We start from the raw sequence: 25,239 nt of genomic DNA on the forward strand, positions 1-25,239 counted from the left end.
CAATTCCAATTTTGCAAAACTCACCCCTTCTGGCAATGCCTCTGTCTTTAGGCTCAAAGAACCCAATTTTTCTCTAGAGCCATAAAAATCAGAAAGATGGGAAGGAGAAGAGGAAAGAAGGGAGGAGGAAGGAATAAAATAAAGCAGTGTATTTCTATGGGCAAGGAAATGAGAGTCCAGGAAGTCAGTTGGGGTGAGAGTAAGGCCAAGAAAGCTCCTTTATAATGTATTAGATATAATTTATACGAAATTTTTGTGGTTACAATTTAGTAAAACCAACGCATGGATGAAAATAGTTATGAGTTGGTCATGGAGCTCCTGTTTACAGCCATCTGTACACACGATGGAAAACACACCATTTTTGCATGCACGGTCGGTTAACCCTCTCTTGTATCACTGAGGTGATGAATACTTGTGAATTTGCTTGGCTAATCCACAAGACCAGTGAAACACTGGTAAGAAACCCATAGCTACCAGAGCTCATCAAGTCATCGAAGTTATAGTTAGAAAAGAACCTTGAGAACCTTTTAGTTCAAGGAATAAATAATTTATCTCTTATTACAAATTGATCCAGAAAACAGAAAAGGAGGGAAAGCTGCTCAAGTAATTTTAATATAACTTTGGTTGTGAACTGACCTAGAGATGGGTCAAAAAAAGAAATTTACAGGCCCATTTTATTTAAGAAAATAGACGTAGGGGCTCCTGGCTGGCTCAGTTGGAAGAGCATGAGACTCTTGATCTTGGGGTTGTGAATTTGAGCCCAATGTTGGGCACAGAAATTACTTTAACTAACTAACTAACTAACTAACTAGAAAGAAAGAAAGAAAGAAAGAAAGAAAGAAAGAAAGAAAGAAAGAAAGAAAATAGGTATAAATATTCTAAAATAAATATTAACCACCACCAAATCCAATTACTTAGAAAATACATCATGTTCAAGTAGCAATTATCTTAGGAATGCAAGTAGGGGTCATCATCAGAGCATCTATCATTTCAATGGATTAAAGAAAAAAAAAAAAACAAACTCTGAGTGATTCTGAGCAAAAGGGTGTTCCAATGGGCTCACCCTGGCTCGAGTGTGAGAACAGTGGGAAGGACTAGAGAGGATGCGGGAAGAGCCAGGGGCAGAAACATTACGCAGCAGTTGGGGGGATGGTGGTGGCTTGCACTGGGGTGGTAGCAGCAGCAGTGGCAAGAAACTCACTAGGAATGAAAGAAGTGCAAATTGAACAACACTATGACCTTAGGGCCATCAGGTCACTGTAAGGGCAAAGAACAGAACACCCACCTTGTATGTGGGTTAAGGGGATGGGGAGGAAAAGCGCTCTCATGCACTCCTGGTGCTGGGAATGCGAACCAGCAGCAGCCATACAGGAAGGCAATCTGGCAGCAAGGGGCAGAATGAAAGCCGTGTGCTTTAGTGCTCAAGGATCATACTTTGAATACAGGTCCCAGAGAAATCCCCATGCAGGTACAAAGGAGATAGATACAAGGACATTCGTCACAGGGCTGTTTTTGAGAGCAGGAATCTGGAGGCAACCTAGGTATCCATCACAATGGGGAATGAATGAGTAAAACAGGTAAGAGAATAACTGCCTACCTTACAAGACTGTTGAGAGGGTTAAATGATTGTACATAAGAGCTTAGATAGCGTCTGGCAAAAAGTAGGACTATATAAGTTTGTTAATATATTTATAATTATTATGATGGAATGCTAAGTCACATTAAGAAGCAATGATACATAGGTCTTAAAAACATAATATTCCTTGAGAAAAGTATGAAAATGAATAAGATTTATAGCATACGAACATTTTTGAAGATGAAAACACATATACAAGACATGCCAATGTTATAGATTTTACAAATATAAGTGCATATTAAGGATATAGCCAAACATGCTCAAGATGATGTCACAGAGAAGGAGAACAGAAGCAGGGTTCAAAGCAAAGAAGAAACACAAATTTAAAAAAAGGCCTTGCTTGGAACACCGAGGATGATGTATTAATGCCCTGAGGTATATGATTAACACAATTATCTACACCCAAAGGATGCTTATTTAAAAACAAAACAAAAAAGAAACAGATCATTCGGTTAGTTTTTTCATTTTATAGCTGAGAATTCTGAGTCTCAGAGAGATGCTGTCTTATATTACATGGCAAATCGGCAGCAGAGTGGGAACCAGAATCTGGGCTAATCTTCTGGTCCTCAGAATGCAGCACACCATTCTGTCCATCCATCCATTCAATAAACATTTATTGAGTATTGGGATTCCACGTCCTGGGAATATAGCAGTGAACAAAACAGACACGGTCCCTTCTATTATCAAACCATGTGAATAAAATGTATCATTGCAAATAAAACTAAGAGCTTCTGAAGGGAAAAAAATCCATATCTATTAGCATCATACAAAGGTAGAGGGTCAGGTAAAACTTTTCTTAAGAAGTAACATTTAAACTGAAATTTAAAGGATCAATAGGAGGTTACCTAGATAAAAGGGGTGAGGTGTAATGGGGGGAGAGTAAGGGACATTCCGGAGAGAATGCCAAGTGCAAGGCCCCGTGGTCAGAGAATGCCCTGTCCGTTCTGGGAATGAAGAGAAGGCTTGCGGCTTGAACAGCAGAAGGCTAGATGGGAACTGGTATAAGCTGAAGCAAGTATGCGGGCTCCAGCTTACACACGGGTTCACAAGCCACGGTGAAGACTGAATTTCTCTTAAGAGGAACGGGAAGGCTCTGAGTGACTCTGGGCAAAGGGGTGCTCCATGGGGGTGTGGAGAACAACGGGAAGGGCTGGAGAGGATGCGGGACCCTGCTGAGTAGCCAGGCATGACAGCAGTGCTAGAGCCAGTGGTGGCTCGCACTCGGATGGGAGTGGCCGTGGGGCCAAGAAGGGAATACATTTGACATTTGGAATGCAGCATCGATATAAGTTATTTCTATAATATAAAAATATCTCTGATGATACATGGCTTCGTGTGCTTCCACAGCTCGCTGAGGTTTTACTGAGGTGTGCTTCCAGTTTTTTATAACCAGCAACTACTGAACATTCTCCAAAGGATCACTGGGAAAAAGTCTGATAATGCTCCTGGGTCAACTGGCTCCTTGGTTTCGAGCAAGAAGGAAGGAAATGGGGCTCTAAGCTCTTCCCTAAACTATCGTTTGCCACCAAAGACCATTGCTGTGTCAGCCGGCTTCGCTGGCCAATAGCAAAGCAGTAGCTGCCCAGTTAGGACGGGGGTGCAGCGTCTGCCTCCGGCAGGCACAAGGGCCGCCTGTGGTGCCTACAGTCCTGAAGTTAGAACTCAATCAATTCATCTTTAATATTTTACAGAATCATTTCCTGAAGATTCTAATTTGAACATCTAACACCTTCTGCACTTTTACATCTCACTTGAGCCCCTCATTTTTACACTCCACTTTATTGCCATTTTAGTTGATTTCAACACAGCTTCATGGAAAACAACTTCACCAACGACCATTGCCTGTCATTATGAGGGCAGGATTGAAGTAATCCCCTGCTTCAGTACTGGGTGGTTTTTATGATAATTTTACCACAGGTAATGTTGTGATTTTAAGTACATTTCTCTCTTGTAGCACTGTACCAGTTCCTGTCTTTAAAAAGCTAAGTATCGAATGCAGCTATAAAAGAAACATACCCATCTTCACAATATTAACGAGCCAATAAATTCAAAAAGATTGCTGCGTCCCGGACTGGCTCACCTACCAGGCACCCAGTATCATGCAATCACTTAATTTTACTCAAATCAGTGACACACCCAAGCCCTGTTACACTGAATTATGAGGCAGGAAAAGGCCATCAGGTTTAGAGGTCCCCTCCCAAAACATTTTACACAGCAGCCTGCTCCAACAGCTTCCAAATCCCAAGGATTTCATTTGATTCACAGAAGCACGGCCCTCGCGTTGCTATTTTAATAAATAAGGAATACTGTAAGGCCCCAAAGGCTATTGGAATTTTTCCTTCCAATTCCCTCTTCTCATTTTTAAACATCTTTCTTGAGGTATAATTGACACACAGACCATTTCACATATTTGAAATGTAGAATTTGATGAGTTAGACATATGTGCACACCCATGAAACTATTAGCATAATCAAGATAACAAACCTTTCCATCATCCTCGAAAGCTTCCTCATGCCCCTCTGTAATCCCTCCCCCAGCCCCAGAGGACTGTGAATCTGCTTTCTGTTAGTATATGTGAATTTGTATGATCTAGAATTGCTTGTAAGTGGAATTATACAGTATATCTTCTTTTTTTTGTTTGGCATCTTTCATCTAGATTCTCAGGGACTCCTGGTTTACTTGACAGAATCATCATCAGGTGAATCACTATACTTCACAAAGAAATTCCCCTACCTAACCCAGAAATAGGACTTAATTTAGTGGGCTATATTTGGGAGCACGTGGGGTGCTGTGGTGCCTGGAGGGCACCGGTGCTGGCCCTATCCACCCTGCCTTGTCTCTCTCTTAGGATAGGCAGTGTGGAAATAGCTTTATTTGAAAAAGAAACATTAATATTTTTTTCTGATCATAAAAGTAGCACACATTCACTGAAGAAAATATATAAATGCAGAGAATATAATTAAAAAATTAAAATTGCCTACAATCTCATCATCCAGATAACCTCAATTAACATTTTGATGTTCTTCTTATTGTCCTGTTATAACAAGGGCTGTTTTCATGAACTGTTATAGACTGAATTGTGTCCCGTACCCTGCAAATTCATAATGTGAAGGGGTAACCCCCACTAACCTAGAACGTGACTGTATTTGGAGATAGGACCTTTAAAGAGATAATCAAGATTAAATAAGGGTGGAAACCTGCTCCAACAGGACCGATGTCCTCATCAGAAGAGGAGGAGACGTCAGGGATGGGAGTGCATGCTGAAAAACCCACGTGAAGACGCAGTGAGAAGACAGGTATCAGCAGGCCAAGGAGAGAGGCCTCAGGACCAACCTAACCTGCCGACACCTTGATCTTGGACTTCCAACCTCTACAATTGGGAGAAAGTAAACATCTGTTGTTTAAGCCTCCCAGGCTCTGGTATTTTTTTATGGCAGCCCTAGCAAATTAATATACAAACATATAAAAATACACATACTATCTTTAAAATACTGGCATCAGTTTGGCTATAAAGATGGCATCCTGCTTCTACTTTATATTACGAGCATTTCCCTATGTTATGAATGATTATATAGAAATTTTGATGTGTGAACGTGCCAGAATTTATTTCACTATGCCCCTATTGTTAGACATTGCAGTCCTTCCACTTTTTTGGTTATCATAAATATGACACTGCATTATACATTCATGTAAAAGAAATGTTCTTCCTGCATATTTCCTTAGGATAAATTACTAAAGTAGTAGATTGAGGGGTATTTTCAAGACACTTCATCTATTGCTAAACTGCCTTCAAGAAAACTTACACGTTTCTCCACAGTATGACATTGCCCATATCGTGACAGCCTCACTCATACGAAGTATTTTCATTTAAAATATTTTTGCCAACACGATTTTGAAATGAAACTTGACAAGCTGATTTTCAAGTTCATTGGAAAAGAAAATCTGAAAGAATAGCCCAGAAAATTTAGAAAAAGAATAGCTATAAATGTGGATTTGCAATACTAGGCAGCAAAATAGATTATAAAGCTGCAGTTATTTAAATGATGTGTCACAGAATCTAGGATGGAGAGATCCAGGATACCTGCTATTTTAAATCAATGTGGGAAAGGATGAAATAATCAATAAAGGATTTCAGAACAAGTGGTCACGTATTTTATTTTTATTTATTTTTTTAAGTAGGCTTTATGCCCAACATGGGGCTTGAACTCACAACCGTGAGATCAAGAGTAACATGCTCTACTGACTGAGCCATCCAGGTGCCCCCAACTTGTCACATATTTTAGAAATAAAAGGGGAACCCCTTCCTCAGACCAAACACAGAATAAAACTTAAATGGATTGAAGAGCTAAATGCTACACACACATGTAGCAGTAAGACAACAAGAACGAACCACTGACAACAGTGAAAGAGGAGCACATTTTTATATTTTGGGCTGAGGATGGAGTTTCGAAGCAAGTCACAAAATCCAGAAGCAAGAAAAGAAATGACTGACAGGTATGACTAAGTCAAAATAAAAAACTTCTGCACAACAAGGACATCACAAAGTTAAAATAACAGTGAGGGAGAAGATATTTGCAACATGTATAAAAGACAAAGAATGATTATCCATAATCTACAAATAATAAAAAACACAAGCAATCAAAAAAGAAGTTGAGAAAGAACATGAAGATATAATTCATAAAAAAAGTAGGAATGGCCAATAAACATAAAGATACTCAAGTTTAGCAATAACTAGGCTAATACGTGTTAAAATGGAAATATCTTATTTCACTGTATATATTTTTGTGTTTGTGTTTTGGTGAGAAATGATTGTATTGCTCATGTAAATGAAAAATTTTAAATTAAAAATACTTGCCGATAAAAGAGGACAAAAATGGTATCTTAGTTTGTATTTCTTTGATTATTAGTGAGGCCACACTCTTGTCAAGTTTATTGACAATTATGCTTTTTCTTTCCTTTTTAATAAATTGCTGTTTGTGCACATTACCTGCTGGGAATTCATTTTTTTTTAATGAATTTATTTTATTCATTTATTTTGAGAGAGAGAGAGAAAAGGGACAGTGAGTGGGGAAGGGGCAGAGAGAGATTCCCAAGCAGGCTCCGCACACTGTCAGCCCAGAGCCCAATGCAGGGCTCAGAGCTCACGAACCGTGAGTTCATGCTCTGGGCCGAAGTCGGACGGTTAACTGACTGAGTCACACACGTACCCTGGGAATCCACAACTTTTTTACTCGTTTGAAAGTACTTTCTTTATATTAAAGGTAATTACTCATTTTCATGTATGCTGCAATTATTTTTTCCCAGTTTGTCAAACACCTCTGAGCTCTATTTGTGCTTTCTGCCTTTGCTTTTGTGCCGAGGAAGTACCTCCTCAACCTTGAGCTCAGATAAATACTTATTAACAGTTCTCTGTGGTTCTTCTGGAGTAATATTATACAATCTAACTCTTTTTTTTTTTTTTTTTTTTTTTTTTTTTTTTTAGCGTTTATTTATTTTTGAGACAGAGAGAGACAAAGCATGAACGGGGGAGGGTCAGAGAGAGGGAGACACAGAATCTGAAACAGGCTCCAGGCTCCGAGCTGTCAGCATAGAGCCCGACACGGGGCTCGAACTCACAGACCGCGAGATCATGACCTGGGCGAAGCCGGCCGCGTAACCGACTGAGCCACCCAGGCGCCCCTATACAATCTAACTCTTAACAGGAAACTATTTTGGTATACAGTATGTGGGGAAAATCTCAGGTGTTTTTAGTTACCAACTGCTGCAGCATTTACTATATTACCTTTCCTTTCTCAACTCATGGGAAATGTCATTTTTATCCTGCACTATATTCTTACATATGCTAAGATTTAATTCCGAGTTGGCTTAATTTATCTACCAGTTTATTCTTGCATTTAATGCCATACTACTGCAGTATGTAGTACTAATTTTAATACCTTAATACTAGACCTCTCTTTTTTTTTTTTTTTTTCTGTTTTTGGGAAGGGATTTCCATGTATTTATTCTCTTGGAAAAATTCTTTTTAACTCAAAGTTTTTTGTTCTGTTTTGTTTTTAAAGCACAGTTGGGATTCTGAGTCGTCCTGCATAAAACTGGTAGATTAAGATGGGAAGAACCAACATTTTTACTGCATTAAAGTTTTCCATCCAGAAATACGTCTTTCCATTATTCAGTGTTTCTTAAAGACTTATAGTTTTAATTAGAACATGTGGATTTATTAATTTTATTCCTTGGTAGGTATTTGTTGTTTGTGAGGGGAAGAAAAGTTTAAAAATTCTGGCAGATCTTCCTGGCGTGCTCCCCTCATAATCTACAGTTACGGCTCCCACCTTTGCTTTCCTGACCCTGCTCCCATCTCTAAAGGCGTAAGAGGGGTTTGGAGATGGCTGATCCTTGGTCACAGGGCTAGGGATGGACTAATGTATGGCTCATGGGTTGTTACTGGGTGTTTGGCAGTTTTCAATGCTATTATGAATGGAATTTCGGAATTCCCCTCATTATATTTTCCCTGGGTTGTTTTTGTTTTTGTTTTGAGAACACTTTATTTGTATTTATTATTGTGACTGGCTACATTCCTCAGAGTTCTTGTTATTTCTAGTAATTTTTCAGTTCATTTCCTTGGATGTCTTATCATATCTCATCTGCAAATAATGGTATTTGGTCCCTTTTCCTCAATATTTATCACACCTATTTGTGTTCTTCCCCGGGTCCCCACACCAGAACTTCCAGACGTACCAATGTTAAATAACAGCGGTAATCAGGGCCCCTTCATGGGCATGCAACCAGTGCTCTCAGACAGGCCCTGCACTCAGAAGCAACCTGCCATGAGTTTAACACTCTATTATATTGGTCTTAAAATTCTTAACAATCTTATCTCTGAATTTATGTTTTTTAAGTAAAGTCTGATGGAACTATGGAGCAAGCCTATGAATACAGGAGATACGCAACATGTGTGTCCACAGTTACCTGCTGCCCCCTCAGTACAGAATTCCAGTGAACCCACACCATATAGGTGCTGAATGAGACTCAAAGCAAGGACGACGTAAACACACTGTGAGTGTGACTGAGTGAGTGAGGCTGCTGACAGCCTAGAGAAGCCACACTTCCCCAAGGTAGAACTTGCCTCCAAGGGAGAAAGAAGGCAACAAGTGCTCCAAGAAGCACTAATGACCAAGGAACTGCCTTGGAACTTCTGTCTTTTTTCACTCCTGTTTCCCTATTATAGCCAAATATTTATGCTGGTAGTAATAAGATAAAAAAGGAAGGGAAAGATCAGGCAACCCATAGTTCCTTTCCCCCTCAGTCCTTCCTTATTAAGGAGGCTTACCGATTAAGCCAAGGGTGGAGAGTTTTTATGGAATGTCTGTGAATTAAGAAGTGAAATAAAAAAATTCAGTTTTGCGCAGAATTTCCACTGTTCTGGTAAGAACTAAACACATACACATGAGCTACCAAATGTGAACTGTAAAATTTTGGTTCCACACGTAAGATAAATGTTCTTTTATCTGCATTTAAAACCACCAATACATGGGGCGCCTGAGTGGCTCAGTTGGTTGAGCGTCCGACTTTGGCTCAGGTCATGATCTCTCAGCCAGTGAGTTCGAGCCCCGGGTCAGGCTCTGTGCTGACAGCACAGAGCCTGGAGCCTGTTTCAGATTCTGTGTCTCCCTCTCTCTCTCACCCTCCCCCATTCATACTCTGTCTCTCTCTCTGTCTGTCTCAAAAATAAACGTTAAAAAAATTTTTTTTTAAATAAAATAAATAAAACCACCAATACATAATATAAAGATGAATAAAATTTGTGCTAATAATTTAAAAGTTTATTTTTTCAGGGCACCTGGGTGGCTCAGCTGGTTAGGCGTCCGACTCCTGATTTAGGCTCAGGTCATGATGTCACAGTCATTAGCTTGAGCCCTGCACTGGGCTTCACACTGAGCATGGAGTCTGCTTAAGATTTGCGCTCTCTCTCTCTCTCTCTCTGTGTTGTCTCTCTCCCTCCCTCCCTCCCTCTGCCCCTCTCCCCTGCTCATGCTCTCTCTCTCTCAGAAAAAGTTTAAATTTTCTTTACTTCGAATGACATTAAATGGTAAACAGAAACATCATGCCACCCCAGATGTTCCATGGCTTAGGTAGCAAAGGTGGCTCCCGCTGGGTCTGAGTGTCACCAGCCCCTCCCCCTGGAGACTGCTGTGGTAGGCCATCCTCTGTTCCCCTGTAACCCTGTGCCATCGAAGGCTGTGATCCAAAATGCCAATATGTCGGAGGCGATGCAACAGGGCTTGGTGTTGAAATGGAACGTGGAGAAAGCCACTGTAGCTCATATTAAGAAGGAGCTTGACAAGAAGTAGCTCCTCTCCCCAACCTGGTACTGCATCCTAGGGAGGAACCTGGCTAGTTATGTGACACATGAAACCAAACACTTTAAGCTACTTCTGTCTGGGTCAAGTGGCCATTATGCTGTCCAATATGTGGGCTATGTCACACACTCAGTGACCCATCTAAAAACAAGGACCACAGCCTATTCCAAATACCAGAGACTGAAATCTTCAGCCTCGCCTTAGGGATCACCTCAATCTTTGCCCCTTTATTGTGTTCTTTTGTACAGGGAATTCTCCACATGAATCTGTTGTGGTCATAAAACAATTAGCAAAATGGCTCACATTCTATTTATTTTCTATTCCATACCTCTGCCCCATGTTTTTTTTCTCCTCAAAATCCATTCCTTTAAAAAAAATAAATCTGTTGTTGAAAACATACACACACACACACACACACACACACACACACACACACAACACCACGCCAACCAGAAAGATTGCAAAAGAAAGGAAAAACATTTTTTTCAAAGTGCCTTTAAAGAAGACATACAAATGGCCAGTGAACATATGAAAAGATGCTCAATATCACTAATTATCAGGGAAATGCAAATGAAAACCATAGTGTGATATCACCTTACACCTGTCAGAATGGCTAGAATAAAAAAGATAAGAAATAACAAGTGTTGGGGGCACTTGGGTGACTCAGTCAGTTAAGTGGCCAACGTTTGATTTCAGCTCAGGTCATGACCCCACGTTTCACGAGATCGAGCCCTATGTCGGGCTCTGCACTGTTAAGTGAAATAAGGCAGAGAAAGACAAATACCATATTATTTCACTCATATGTGGAATTTAAGAAATAAATGAACACATGAAGAAAAAAAGGGAACAAAAACATAGACTTATGCAGAGAATGAACTCTCCTTGCCAGAGGGGAGGTGGATGGAGGGATGGGTGAAATAAGTAAGGGGATTAAGTGTAAAATTAATGTGATGAACATAGAGTAATGTGCAGAAAGAGAAAAGGGAAACAAGTACCTTTAATAGCATTTTGCCTGTTCTTTGAACAGGGGTTCCATGTTTTCATTTTGCCTTCTGCCTTGCAAATTATATAGCTGGTCCTGGGAATTATAATGGGTATTTTTGTTTGTCTGTTTGTTTGTTTTAGGCTTTATTAGAATCACCTCTGATTAAGCCTCACTATTTATAAAATGGGTCATTACTGAATTGTTATTGATAGTAAAATACTGGAAACACCTACATGTCTATCAAAGGGGACTGTTTAAATAAATTACAGGGCCTCTATTTAATGGAATACTGCACAAATGTAAAAATCAAAAGCATGAGAAAGCTCTATGTATACTGGTAAGGGAAGATCGCCAAGAAACACGAATTGAAAAAAATGTATGAGAATATGTGCTATGATTTTTAATAAAAAGGGGGAAATAAGTATATATATTTGTATTATCTATTTAAATATTAAATTAGGGGCGCCTGGGTGGCTCAGTCAGTTGAGCATCCAACTTGGGCTCAAGTCATGATCTCACGGTTTGTGAGTTCAAGCCCTGTGTCGGGCTCTGTGCTGACAGCTCAGAGCCTGGAGCCTGCTTTGGATTCTGTGTCTCCCTCTCTCTCTGCCCCTCCCTCAGTTGTGCTCTGTCTCTCTCTCTCTCTCAAAAATAAATCAAATGTAAAAAAAAAATTTTTTTAATATTAAATTAAAAAACTACCTACTAGGTTTGGGGTAGAGGCCTGCACTAGGGACTAGACCAACAAAATTAGATTTTACACCCCCTTGACCACTGGAACATCCTTCATAGTAGGTGCCAGAGAAACACCCTGCCTATTTACAACGTGGCTACTCTTAATGCTAGTTTGAGGGAGAACCATGATTTGTGAGAAAGTGATACTATTGCATAATGTTGGATTTACGCTCCATGATGTCCTATTTAAGACAACTTGTGCATGTTTACATTAACCTGGATGAACAGACACACACACACACACACCCCACTATACCACTGTTACAAACAAGGGGATATATTAAGTAGGATCCAAAAAAAAATCAATCCTGTAAATTACAGAAGCAAATTCTGTAAAATTAGAGCAATAAAATCTTTTTCAGGTTGTCTTTATTCTCAAACAAAACACCACCACCACCAGAAACAAAATATAGGTATAAAGGAAAATGAAACTTCCATGTGCACCAAGGACCACACACTAGACTGAGAATCCTAAATGGTTATGAGTAAGTTGCTTTCTAACCATTCCTTCGCCCTCTGCCCAACGTAAGAACTGGAGCCCATTCCACTGGCGAACACAGGCTCACTAGGGAAGGAGGCAAACTGTGTTACATTCTGTGGGCATTACTGTGGGGCATTTACTTTATCTGAGTTTGTTTTTAAACTCTAAGATCCTGTAAGAAGACAGTGCTTAACCTTCTCCTCAGGAAGGTTGAGAGACCACAACTAACTTAACTCTTACTCCAACCCTTTGACCAGATGCAAGGTGGTCCACTGGAACGGGCACCAGCTTTGAAGAAGGTCAGAGATAGACAGGCCTTTGCACACACTGATCATTTTCCGTGATTTTCCCCTGACCCTCCACTTTCTGACTTTGTTCAGGGACTGACCCATTCATCACCTCCACTGGGGGCTCTTCCCTGACACCATCCCCAACTCAGGTTGGGTGCCCCCATTCCAGTGTTCATGTAGCATCTGCTGAAATCTCCCAATAGATGAACTATTTTACTGTGTTGTCACCTTCTATTTAAGTGTCTTTCTCCTCCATTAGCTCACACGATCCTCCAAGGCAGAAACTACACCTCTGTATTTTTCAATCCCCAGTGCCTAAGATATACTTGGCAGCCTCTTAATAAATGTCTGCTTAATGCCAAGTAATTTACAGTAGATAAAGAAGTTAAGCTTCACCGACAATTAGAACCAGCTTTAATATCTGGTTAGAGAAATAGGCTGGGAAAAGCATAGCCTCTTGGTCTAGACTAGTCCACACTCAGTAGTGTCATTTTAGGAAACCATATGCATTAAGGTCTTTAGGGCCCCTCTGCCACCTCCTGCAAGCTTGCTTCGATGCCACATTGTAACACGTTCACCCCCTAGTGAACTCTCCCACCCCCAAATCTCTGTTTTTGCTCCAGAGTACACTTATTATTTAAACACAGTTGCAAAGCACAGAAGTCATATTCTTAGTTCAGTGGATGCCAAAAGCCCTTCACAGCACAGATTTGTAACTGTTTATTTCCCCAGGAACTTAACGGAATTCTAAACACACTGTTACAATTTCAAAATACTTTCAGATGACAGGAGCAACTATAGACAACCTATTTCTATTTCCTGCTTCCAGCTCTTCTGAGCGCACTGAGCATCAGCCATTTTTGCTGCTATGTGAATTAGCACTTTTGTAGTGCTCTATACTATTTATTGAATTCTTCAGGGCCCAGCTCAAAATACCATTAAAAATTTTTAATATTTATTCATTTTTTTGAGAGAGAAACAGAGAGTAAATGGAGGAGGGGCAGAGAGAGAGAGGGAGACACAGAATCCGAAGCAGGTTCCAGGCTCCAAGCTGTCAGCACAGAGCCCGACGTAGGGCTCGAATCCACACACCATGAGACCCTGACCTGAGCTGAAGTCAGACGCTCAACCGACTGAGCCACCCAGGCACCCCTCAGAATACTACTATTCTTCAAGAAGCCTTCTCTTACCAGGCAAGAAAATATCTCTACTCCTTCAGAGCCCAACTAAATACTCTCAGAGTATCTCGGAGGCTAACGTTCCCCAAACCACATCTCCCAAGCTTGCCAGCTTGGTTTTTGGTGAAGTTCTGCCAGTAGAAGAAACTAGTGAGAGACCGGAAAGTGGGAGGAAGAAAGGAAATGTTTCTATCTGCTTCTGGTGGCAGATGAGCACGGGCTCCCATGTTCCTGTGCAGACAGCACAACTCCATGGTGGCGGTGGCAGTGGCGGTGGCAGTGAGTGCTCCCAGAGCTTCAGAAACAGAATTCCTGTATTTGGGTTGCCCTACATCAATTACTAACAAGAAACTAGAGCAAAAGAGCCACTGGTCCTCATGGATACGTCCCGGCAGACACAGAGGTAGCCCTTAAAGGCCTAAACCTGGTACTGGAAGCTTCTTGTTCTTTGGAAGGATTAAAGGACCTTGAATTTTGAGCCTAGGGCTCCATGCTCTAGCCTACTATCTCTTTCTTAAGCTGCGGTAGAGCCAAAGATAAGGACGGAGAGGGACTTATGACAGCTTATGTTTCCCAGAAGAAGTAGGAGACCTTAAGAAGGGAAACTAGACTCATGTAATGCTAAATACCACAGTCTAATATCAGTGTAAAGTGTTTACTGCTCCCCCAAGTCTTACTAAAAGCATATTCTCTATTCATCTACAAGACTCATAAGAAGAGAAGAGCTATTTAAAAAAGAAAAAATGCAAATGGCCCTTAGACATACGAAAAGATGCTCAATTTCTCTCAAAAGAGAAACGTAGTTAAAAGCGCACGAAGACACCATTTCTCACCTAGCAAACTGGCAACAAGCCAGAAGCGTGATACTACCCTCCGCTGGCAAAACTGTGGGGAAACAGTCATTCTCCTATACTGCCAATGAGAACGTCAAAATAGTATAATCCCTGTGGAGGTGATTTTGGCAACACCTTGCAAAATTAAACATGCATTTACCCTCTGACCACGTAATCCCCTTTCTAGGAATCTAGCCCAAGGACAGAGTCGGAAAACCAGGAAAAGACTTCTACCCAAGGCAATAGCACAATTTGTAGGGGAAGACAGAAAGCAACCCAAATGTTCATCAACAGAGAACTAGTTGAACAAATAAACTACAGTACATCTATTCTAATGACTACCATGCAGCTAGAAAAAGGAATGCATTGTATCCTCCTATATAGCTAGTTCTGGGAGGAGTGTTAAGTACAAAAAGGCAAGCCACAGAAAGAAAGTAGGAATAGCACATGGTGTGCTACCAATTATCAAAGAATACTGACGAGGATACAAAATATAAATTATATGTAATATAACATAATAAAATATATTGGTTTATTTATTTTTCATCATTTAAAATAGAAGGATAACCCAAAAAACTCAAGGGTTTTGAAAAGAGATCACCTATAGGAGTAGAAGGGACAGGAAGAGAAGCTAGATTTCTTTAAATACAGCTTCTTTGCAGACTTCACTTTGGAACTGTGTATATAGTTTACACAGTTATAAAACAAAACAAAATTTCTTTAAAGGCAATTCCCAAACACTGAAAGCAAAATGGAGTAAATGAATCCAACTGTATACTGAAACAGTGGCATGACCACACAGAGAATTATTTTAGATGACTTTATAACAGTAATTTTAATATATATCTCTAGTGGGATATACCCTAAGGGCCCCCAAAATAATTGCAAAAATCTTAAACTATTTTCAGTAACCATACGGTAGCAATGATACTGTAATTCTGAGGCTGTTTTGTATGTTCTGGGGACAAAGCGAATGAATTATTGTGCTGTATCACTGGTAACCAAGATTTTTAGTATGGGAAAAAGGAGCTGCAAGACGAAAGGCTAAACAAAAACTTTGCGTACTGAATTTTAACTGGATGTGTCAGCATGCACTCATGATATATTTAACCTGTCAAATATATGATAAACACATAAAGAAATGTGCACGCATTTCCTAGTTCCATCCACTGGAAAGACCCAGAAATAGTGACCATCCCAGCAGCAAGGGCTTAGACTGAGGTTTCCAAATGTCATTTCCCACTGAAAGGAAGCAGGGCTTCTTGCAGAAATGGCTGATTCCAGATCGGGGCAGGAAATGTACAAAACGAACCCAGGATGTCATGTCCTGCCAGAAATCAAGGAATTATTAAGGACTATGGAGGTCATGTCAGAAGGACTCAAGAGCCAGTATGAAAAGGCTAAAGAAGGGGACAACTTGAATGTCAATAATAGTAACTGCAAGTGATCAAAAGGTGTCCAATTTGTTTAATCCCATAAATTGAAAATGATGTGTATTCCTCTCCCTTCCCCTGCCAACAGTCCCCACCAACAATTCTCAGTGGTCCCATGTGTAAGAGGGTAGGTAACTACCTACCTGAAAATGGCAAATACACAGAAAGGGTGTGACATTTACCCTTCTTTTCCCTGGCCAATTGCATCTCAGAATTATCAAATAAGCGTCGAGGAAATTTTTCTCTTCCTAGCCACTAAATAAAGAAGGAAGGATACGATAAGAAAATAATCATTTTGCAATTGCAAATTATGAAATAATGAATCCAGGAAACAATCATGAATGAAGGGGAACATCCAAAAGAGAGAGACAATCAAAGATTTTCTGTGTTTCTTAATAAACATATATATACTACCACCTACACAGCATTTTTACAAAAAACAAAACAAAACCAACCCCCCAGAACCTGAATCAGATTAAGCCTCTATCTAACTACTAAGTTACAAAAAATACCACAAAAAACAAAAAAAATGACAATGTTACCATGGGGATTTAATCACCCAAATCTAGCTGTTAGAAACTCTACAGGACAAAAACCTAGTTTCTTCAACAAATAAATCCATAGAGAGAAAAACAAGAGAGAAAGAGATGGACAGAAATGTGGAAGGGAACCTACAGATTTAAAGAGACTTAAAAGTCATACTGTTTATTGATAGTATGGACCTTATCTGAATTCTGATTTAAATAACCTGTAAAAGCACATAAACTCACTCTAGACTTTGATCCAATTAGGGACATCTGAGCACGGACTGGATATATTTTTTTTAATGTTTTTTTTGAGAGAGAGAGAGAGAGAGAGAGAGAGACAGAAAGAGGCAAAGAGAGAGAATCCCAAGTAGGCTCCTCACTGTCAGCGCAGAACCTGACACAGGGCTCAAACTCATGAACCGTGAGGTCATGACCTGAGCCAAAATCAAGAGTCACTCTTGAACTGTAACTTTTTATGAGTATTAAATATCCTGGAGCACCTGGGTGGCTCAGTCAGGTGAGTGTCTGACTTTTGATTTTGGTTCAGATCATGATCTTAAGATTTGTTGGTTTGAGCCCCCTGTTGGGCTCTGCACTGACAGCGTGGGGCCTGCTTGGGATTCTCTCTCTCTCTCTCTCTCTCTCTCTCTCTCTCTCTCTCTTTCTGCCCTCCCTCGCATGCTTGTGTGTGCACGCTCTCTCTCAAAATAAATAAATAAATAAATAAATAGGGGCGCCTGGGTGGCTCAGTCAGTTGAGCGTCCGACTTCAGCACAGGTCATGATCTCACAGTCTGTGAGTTCGAGCCCCGCGTCGGGCTCTGTGCTGACAGCTCAGAGCCTGGAGCCTGCTTCGGATTCTGTCTCTTTCTCTCTCTCTCTCTGCCCCTCCTCCACTCATGCTTGCTCTCTCTCTCTCTCTCTCAAAAAGTAAATAAAAATTAAAAATAAATAAATAAATAAATAAACTTAAAAAACAATACAATAAAAAGTTACAGTTCAATTTGGGGATATTACAATGACATCGTCATTATGGGTACAAAAAAAGGGGGTCTTACTTTTTAGAGACAACATACTGAAATATTTATGGATAAGATGATAAAATGTCTGGGACTGGTGTCAAAATAATATGACAGACAGGAAGTGGGCAGCATACAGACAAAAGTAGGTTGTCTGTAAGTGAATTTAAATGCAAGATTAAATGAAAGGAAGCTTTGGCAATTATTATGAAAAAGTACAAGGACTTGGCAAATGCCATTGTGTATCACAAGGTGGAGTGCTAAGGCAAAGCAAATGCCTTCTTTGGGAGGTTGAATGGTTGTAAAATAGCGGTCATATCTATTCTAATTATTCCTTCCATGCCTCACGGGTCAGAAGGTTAGAGTTCTATCAACACCTCCTAACAAAGAGGAGATGGTCATCACAGGCTGACTCTCACAGGCGAGGATACATCCCAGCGCGATCCAGAAGCAGCCACCAAATGAGAAGGGGCTGTGGGGGCAGCAGCCGATGAGCTGGGAGAGGCTGACACCAGATCTGGTCAGTGTGGTCGAGGTAGGGCCTGTTCCCAGGGATTTCCCCACAAATCTGCACAAGTGAAGATGTGTGAGGGATGGACATGCAAGAAACTCTCCGCTGGGAAACAGGACTAAAACCACACAAAGCTTACTTTTTCCTGGCATCATGGTATGTTGTAAGAAATGATCCTAAAATCTGATTAAAAGAAAAAACCACCACAAATATGTTTAAAGTAATCTTGAGGCCTACAAGGAGAGTACTGCCCCAATGGGAGTAGCGGGAACTATGAAACAAAGATCAGGAGCTGTGAAAGAGAGAGGTTCTGAATCTTAAACCGTAAAAGGAGGGTCTGATACCCTACTAGTCATTCACGACGATATTATGTTACTTTTTACTTTTTTTCCTCCCTGAAAGCCGGGAGTGCATAGCAGTGGTTCTCAAGGAAGAAGTGTGTACTTCACAGGGCACAGGAAGGAGTAAACAGCAGGCAGCTCCATCTAAAAGTGACTCCAGATGATTCTGACGTACACTGTGCCCCCATTGGAGAACCACTCCCTTCTTGGAGGCCCCTGACGGGCGGCTGGCTGAGGCCTGCGTGCAGCCAAAATGCACCTGAGATCATCAATGTGGAAAGTTGGCCATTGCTATTTCAAACGCCCCTTTAAACTAAGCAGCGCTGCCATGTCAGACAAGGATAATGCAATCCCCCTGCACTCCCCTACGACTCACACCGCCTCCCTGTCTGCCCAGCGCGGGGACAGCTTGAGCTGTGAGGATGGCAGGAGGAGGGCCAGACAGGATCCCACTTCAGGCCATCCACCGCCAAGTGCACGCACATACCTGCCAACCTGCCCCACTGCTCCCATTCAGTTGAGGGACGATGACAGGCAGATGATTGCAGTGCTCTCTGCACTCAAACTCACGAGCATCAGAGAAAAGGGCTCGAAGAAAAGTGTTTGACCAGAAACCAAACACACTTCCTGCATCTCTGCAATCTTCTTTCATCCCCTGACATGTCTGAGACCATTATGGCTTCTGATAATGCTGACTACTTCGCTTTGGACAAAAAATGCAGACCAACAACAACATCCCTCACCACCACTGATCCTGAGTTTCATCCTGTAATGGATTCTCATGCCACACAGACCTGCTTCTTGGATAATTACCATGTCCACAAACCTGTTCTTCCTCCAATAAGAAGGGGAGACTGATTGAAGTAGAGGGTGCCTGCTATGCAGCATGTTCAAGAACGCAGTGCACGGGGTCGAGATGGGTAGCCAAGTGGTGTGCACGCCAGGACTAGGAAGGTGGTTGGGTTTCTAAGATCCTTCTCGGTAAGGACACCCCTAACTACACAATCACATGCACAGTGGGGCCCACATATAACAGAACATGGGTAGCAGGTGAAAATATGTGCCCTCCTTGCAACCATCCATCACCACAATTCCATACAGCCCACAGAATTAAAAGCCTTAACAATACCAGGAAATGTTTCAGCACTGTCGACTTTCAAATTACTTACAAGTCGCCACAGTGATTAACATTTGTATTTAATATCAAAAGTTACATGCACAACAAAGGTAATACCAAATTATTTATCTTAGTTGAGCCCTAAATGTTCTCTACACATTGGAATAATTTCTACTCCTGCTACACTATTAATATTAGTCTTCCAAACTTCCCTAAGTAAAGGATTACATTTAGGACACAGCAGGTATTAAGGAAATTTAGACTTAGGACCTTCCCAAGAGTTAGGAAACATTTACAAGTTACACTCATCTTTCCTGTTCTGGTCATCACCATGTTTTCAGGACGTGTGTCCGTATGTTACGTCCCAGATGGAGGGGACCTCAGAAGGAGAGAAGACGTGGATCCCTTTATAAAGGGACAAAATTCTATTTTAGAAATAGCAAGTCAAGGGCACCTGAACGTACAGAGTCCCTTTCCAAAGAAGCTGCAGTAAAGACACAGATCTGAGGCACTAGTGAGTCAAACTAGGATCTCTGCAGCACGTGTATAAAAAGCCGGGGGCATGGCTCGCGCTATCTAGGGTGCCAAGACCCGGGATGGGCTGTAAACAATGCCAGGCTAAGTATTATCTAAAACAAAAACAAAACACAACAGAACACAACCAAATAGCAACTAAAAATACTCTTCTGAAAGATCAGTCAGACAGTATTTCCCACAAGATAACCTGACTTTCACAATGACAATTCAGTTACTCCGGTCTTATTTAAATTACAGGCAGGCATTTTCAGCCAAGGTGAGCTTGGCTAAACAGTGCAAACATGGACTGATGTGTCCATGAAAAGAAGATACTCTCACAGTGAGCACAGCATTCATATCCAATTAAAGGCCAAAATACTTCCATAGCCTTGGAAAGCATGAGCGTTGGATCAATATTCTACAGACTTCCTCCGTGATCCTACCTACCATTAAATATAGAAAAGCCTTTGGTGTAAAAGGCTTTGCCTGACTATCATAAGCATTCCTCACATAGCAAGTCTGAATGCATCACTGGAACATTATCAATTCTTAACTCCTAGTGCAATATTTATATTTTTTAAGGTTATTATTATTTTGACTACTTCTAAAAATATAAGACTTCTTCTATGTTACTCAGCCATAAGGCATTCAAATCAACCAATTTTTAGTCAAAAGCTGATTAAGAGGTGGGTTAAGATGAGTTAATGAGATAGCAAAATATTTGAAGATAAAATATCTAAGCATATATACAAAAATGTAATTGTGATACTTACCTATCAGCCCCTTCTCAAGAGTGAAGGTTTTGTTTGTAAACATACATTCAAAAGCCACAATGTGAAAAATCTTGTTCACTGTGTTGTGAGTCCCAACTATTCGAATATACCTGGGGGTAAAAAGAAAATCTGTTGAAGAAAACAAGCTTCTATCACAACCAATCCAGAGACAACAGAATAAAGTACATTTTGTACACATACAGTGTGCTAGGACTGAAGTAGACTTTGAACTTGACTTCAGACCCTCTACCTGCTCCTTAGGGCTAGCTCCAACTGAGCCCAGAAGAATTACGGCAGAATTAGGGACATACCACTTTCCAGAGAACTAAGCAGAACTTAGATTTGATTTACCCAGAAATTCAGACCAGGTGCTATTCAAGCTCAACCCCTGAATGTCAGTATAACTGCATGTCCATGAGGCATTTACACTGGAGAATAACAAACCGCTTCCACCTTCGTCTTGTGGTTAGGAATGTGCCTGTGCACAGGTGCACAAACACTCGCAAAATCAAATGTTTTCCAACTCAAGGAAAGATTTCAGCCATTGGAGGCAAATGCATGAAATCAATGTTGCCTTCTTGTGTAAAAGACAGATCCACCGAAACTGTTCACAGTTTCTTATATTTCAACACTGCTCCTAGATCCTTGTAGAAAGTTAACCCTATATACTTACGCCAGCCCCCACCCCCACCCCACTTGACTGCTGGGAAGCCTTCTCCTGACCAGAGGAAGTGATCCGCAGAGGTACCCAGCCTGCTCGGCAATCTCCCTCCTGGCCACATGGATCTGGCATCCGGACACAGTGCAGAGTTTCATGGGGCAGTCCTTGAGCATCCTGGCCTGCCCACCCTCTGCGTCTCCCTGGAGGCTTCACCTCCGACAAACAAGCATTAACCTTGGAGTGACTTGTTCCTTTCACTCTCCAAAGGGACCCGCCAGTTCACAGGTTAATGAACAGACAAACTCATTCTTCTGAGTGTCACACAAATCCCTGGGGAATGTGCCACACACACTGTCTTACCGGGATTCAAAGGAAGAACCAGGAAAAATAACTAGATTAAGTGATAGCACTCTCCCAAATTATGAGCTATGCACTCTGAAGGATGGGGCATATTAAATGAACACATTTCAATTAGGCGATGACAGACCGGGCAAGGTTTTAGTAATATCCTTCCTCTGCTGTGTAAAACAACCTTCGACTTAGATGATATAATTTTACTTCTGAGTTAATCGCTGTTCACTAATTCGGTAATTCCCTTACATTTCTCATCACTCCAAGTTAACTGTATAATGTAAATGCCAATTTAAAATATTCACATTAAGGAGACTGTATTTGGGGTTTTTATCTCATAAGCTATCTTCCCTCCTGTTCCTTCAAGCATGAATCTCACAGCATTCCCGGTACACCTCATTTAGCCATCTGCTCCTTGACATGAGCTGGCCACTCATCTTCATAACCCATATGAATGCTATCTCCCGGGCATGCCCACTGCAGGGAGACACCATCCTTCCTGTGTGGAGAGTCACCGCAACTGCTGCACTCATCAGAGCCCTCTGGCTAAGCAGGAGGCTGGCCCCGATCTGTTCCCTCGAGCCCTCAAGGCAGATAGAAGGTACTGATGTTACTGGGTTTGGGTGGGTAGGTGCAGTTCGTGTAACATAAGTTCTAAGTGGTCTGTGTAGAACAGGAATTGTGCTGTTCTCTACTGCTGGTGGTGACAGGTCTCTACGGACTTGCTGGAAGGGAAGGGGTGTGTTAAGCCTGGAACAGTGGCCTGGATCTAATTTTGTCCATTTCCTTAAACTTGCAAGAACTCAAACAGCATAGCACTTTCAGGTGCTCATGGTCGTGACAGCCTGAGTGCTGCTGTCTGCAACCTTGGAGGGAATGGAGGGAATGTGGTTTGGGGAATTTGATCAGATCACTTTCCTGTTCCCTAGGTTGAGTCTCCACCAAAGGAGAGGCAGCTCTCCTAACACTGTACAAGGTAGAGGAGCCAGGAAATGACAGATAGATCAGAGCCTTCCTCGTTGGCAGTTCTTAAGGTTAAGACTCCACGCTGACCTAAGGGAATGCAGTAATGTCCCCCCCCCCCACTTCTTTTTAAATCATTACATGGTACCATGTTCTCAACTTTAGATAAACTTAACCCTGGTGCAAATACCAAAAATAAGAGAAAATATACAACCTCTCCCTCCCCCCCTCATCTTCTAAGTGTAGGAAACTGCAAACAAAAGACTGTCCTGGAATACATTTTACAGCTTTAATGATGGTGCTTATGATAACAAACAAGATAATGTATATGGTTCGAAGAGCACTGAGAGATGCCTCCAGATAGAAAGTTCTATATAAATGAAGATAATGTTATCTCTGCCGCATAATCCTCAGGTCAAATTAGCAATTTGCCACTGTACATCACACTTCTTGATTAGCCTGTTACACGTAATGCTCATAACAAGTTTAATTATTCTGGTTCTACAATACTTTCAAAGTCTCCACAAAATTATAGCATAATTCACAAAAATGGCATGAAGTCCTTATTCAAATACATTAAAAAAAAAACGGTAACCAAGTCACAAGAAAAACACCACACTCCTCTTTCTCAGCAGGGTGTTGTTTAGCACAGGACTCTGTTCTTCACTAAAGGTCTGTGCTAGAAGGTGGGAAACAGGCTTCCACTAATCCCTCAACTTCAGTGACTGGCAGGGGTACCTGGAGCTCTACACTGAGAACTCAGAGGCCTGGACCCATGAGCAGTGCTTAGAGGGAGAGGGACCAGCACAGGTACCATCTCTGATGACAAGCATGTTTCTTTCATGGTGCTCACAATGGAGCATCCCTGAGGCAGAAGAGAAGTTATTACCTGCACTATTGAAAGTCCAAGGGATGGGGATAGGAGAGGGTCTAGTCTCTCTTTCTTTTTTCTTTTTTTTTTTTTTTTTTGAAAAACAAAGCCAGACTTGCTTCTGGGTCATAACACCTAAACAGGAGTGGATATCACATTTTCTCTGCCACAAAAGATTTTGAATAAGGGGCAGAGCTTAAGATTAATTTTTTCTCCTTTCGGCATCTCTCCAAAGCACAGTCAGACTCTCATTTAACCTGATAATAAGGGCAGTGGCAGCTAGTGACTTCATCAGTGTGCAGAGAGGAGCACTGCTGAAAAATCTCGCAGCCGGCCTTTGTTCTCTCAGAGATCCTCAACAGCAGCTCAGACAGTTGGAAGATAATTAAAACTTAAACAGCGCTGAGAAAGGCACATATGCAACAGATTGGCCATTTCTGAGGGGGATGAATGCTGTCCACGTGAGCCCTCATGTAACCGTCTGTTTCTAATGTGCTCCTCCCTTCCCCGGGTTAGTTGTCTCCTCGTCCCCGACAGGGGCAGGATCCCGGAACACAGTTCACAACAGGATGTTTCCAGGCAGAAGTTTCCAGGAGCTGTAATATTGTGGGTGAAAAGAGATTCTTTCTTCTTTAATGAAATGAAACCTAAAGCCTCCAAGGAGAGCACTCTAAAATTGAAAGGCACTATGGAGTTTTGAAGAGTGTGCTTTCGAGTCTAACAGGACCACAGTTGTCGCCCAGCCGCATCACTTAATTAGTTCTGTCACTTTGGGCAAAAAACCAAAAACCAAAAACCAAAAAACAAAATGCCTTAAACTTTTGAACTTCAGTTTTCTTCTCCATAAAATGCGGTCTGTAACACACACCTTATAAGATATTTAAATGAGGTAAGAATTTAAAGTGTTTAATGCAGCACTCGGCATTAATCAGAAATTCGAAGAGTAGAGATCACTGGATACAAAATATCTTGGTTTGGACCCTGAGAACGCTGATTGTCTGGAAGAGTGTCCCTAGCTGTGGCTATTAAGAAGGTTCGTCTAGGAGGAGGCAGGCCCACCCAGGGGCAGACTTCAAGAACACAGGCTGGCACTCGCTCTTCCTCTTCGGGCACCACAGCAGAGGCACTGTGGCCACAGCAGTACACATTCCAGCTGCAAATGACCTGGCTCTACGGCATTTCATTCTTCAAGCGTCTAGTCCCCAGAAAAGTCTATTTAAAATGTTCTTGACCTGAGTCAGCTTTACATGAAGAAGCAAGCCAAGAATCTTTTGCCCATATTGAGTCTAGTTACCCAAGCCCACAGAAGAGTTTCGTTTCTGTGCAAACTCTAGAAGTTTGGAGTTTTAATTCATTAAGGAAAACACGTTAGCATTTCCTAACAGAGAGACATCATAATACTGTGTCCTAGTGGGATTTTGCTTTGGAGACTCACTGCATTCCCTACCAGTTCTGGGAATGTACAGATTCCTATTCCTCACCTATTGTTCTATCATTTCTTGTCAGGGTGCTACCAGATTGGATTTGTAAGTCACATACATCTTTAACATACTAAGGGAAGTACAGTAAAGTAGAAAGTATAGAAAAATAGCAACTTGTACATTCCCACTCTAAATCCTTTGGTATTCTCTAGTCTTCAGTTCTGGTGGACCACAAGCCCAC

The 25,239-nt window shown here is 41.3% G+C and overlaps 1 protein-coding gene across 2 annotated transcripts in view; it reads right to left on the reverse strand.

Annotated features, from left to right (window-relative positions):
• BTBD9 (BTB domain containing 9) overlaps positions 1-25,239 on the reverse strand; it is a 413,565-nt gene that overhangs the window by 125,085 nt on the left and 263,241 nt on the right. For both annotated transcript variants that reach the window (XM_060615395.3, XM_060615396.3), the window contains exon 7: positions 20,732-20,841. In XM_060615395.3, coding sequence (XP_060471378.1) covers positions 20,732-20,841 — 110 coding nt within the window. The remainder of the gene's footprint in view (positions 1-20,731; positions 20,842-25,239) is intronic.

The sequence above is a fragment of the Panthera onca genome, chromosome B2 (genome assembly GCF_046562875.1).
Source record: "Panthera onca isolate mPanOnc1 chromosome B2, mPanOnc1 haplotype 2, whole genome shotgun sequence".
Lineage (NCBI taxonomy): Eukaryota > Metazoa > Chordata > Mammalia > Carnivora > Felidae > Panthera > Panthera onca.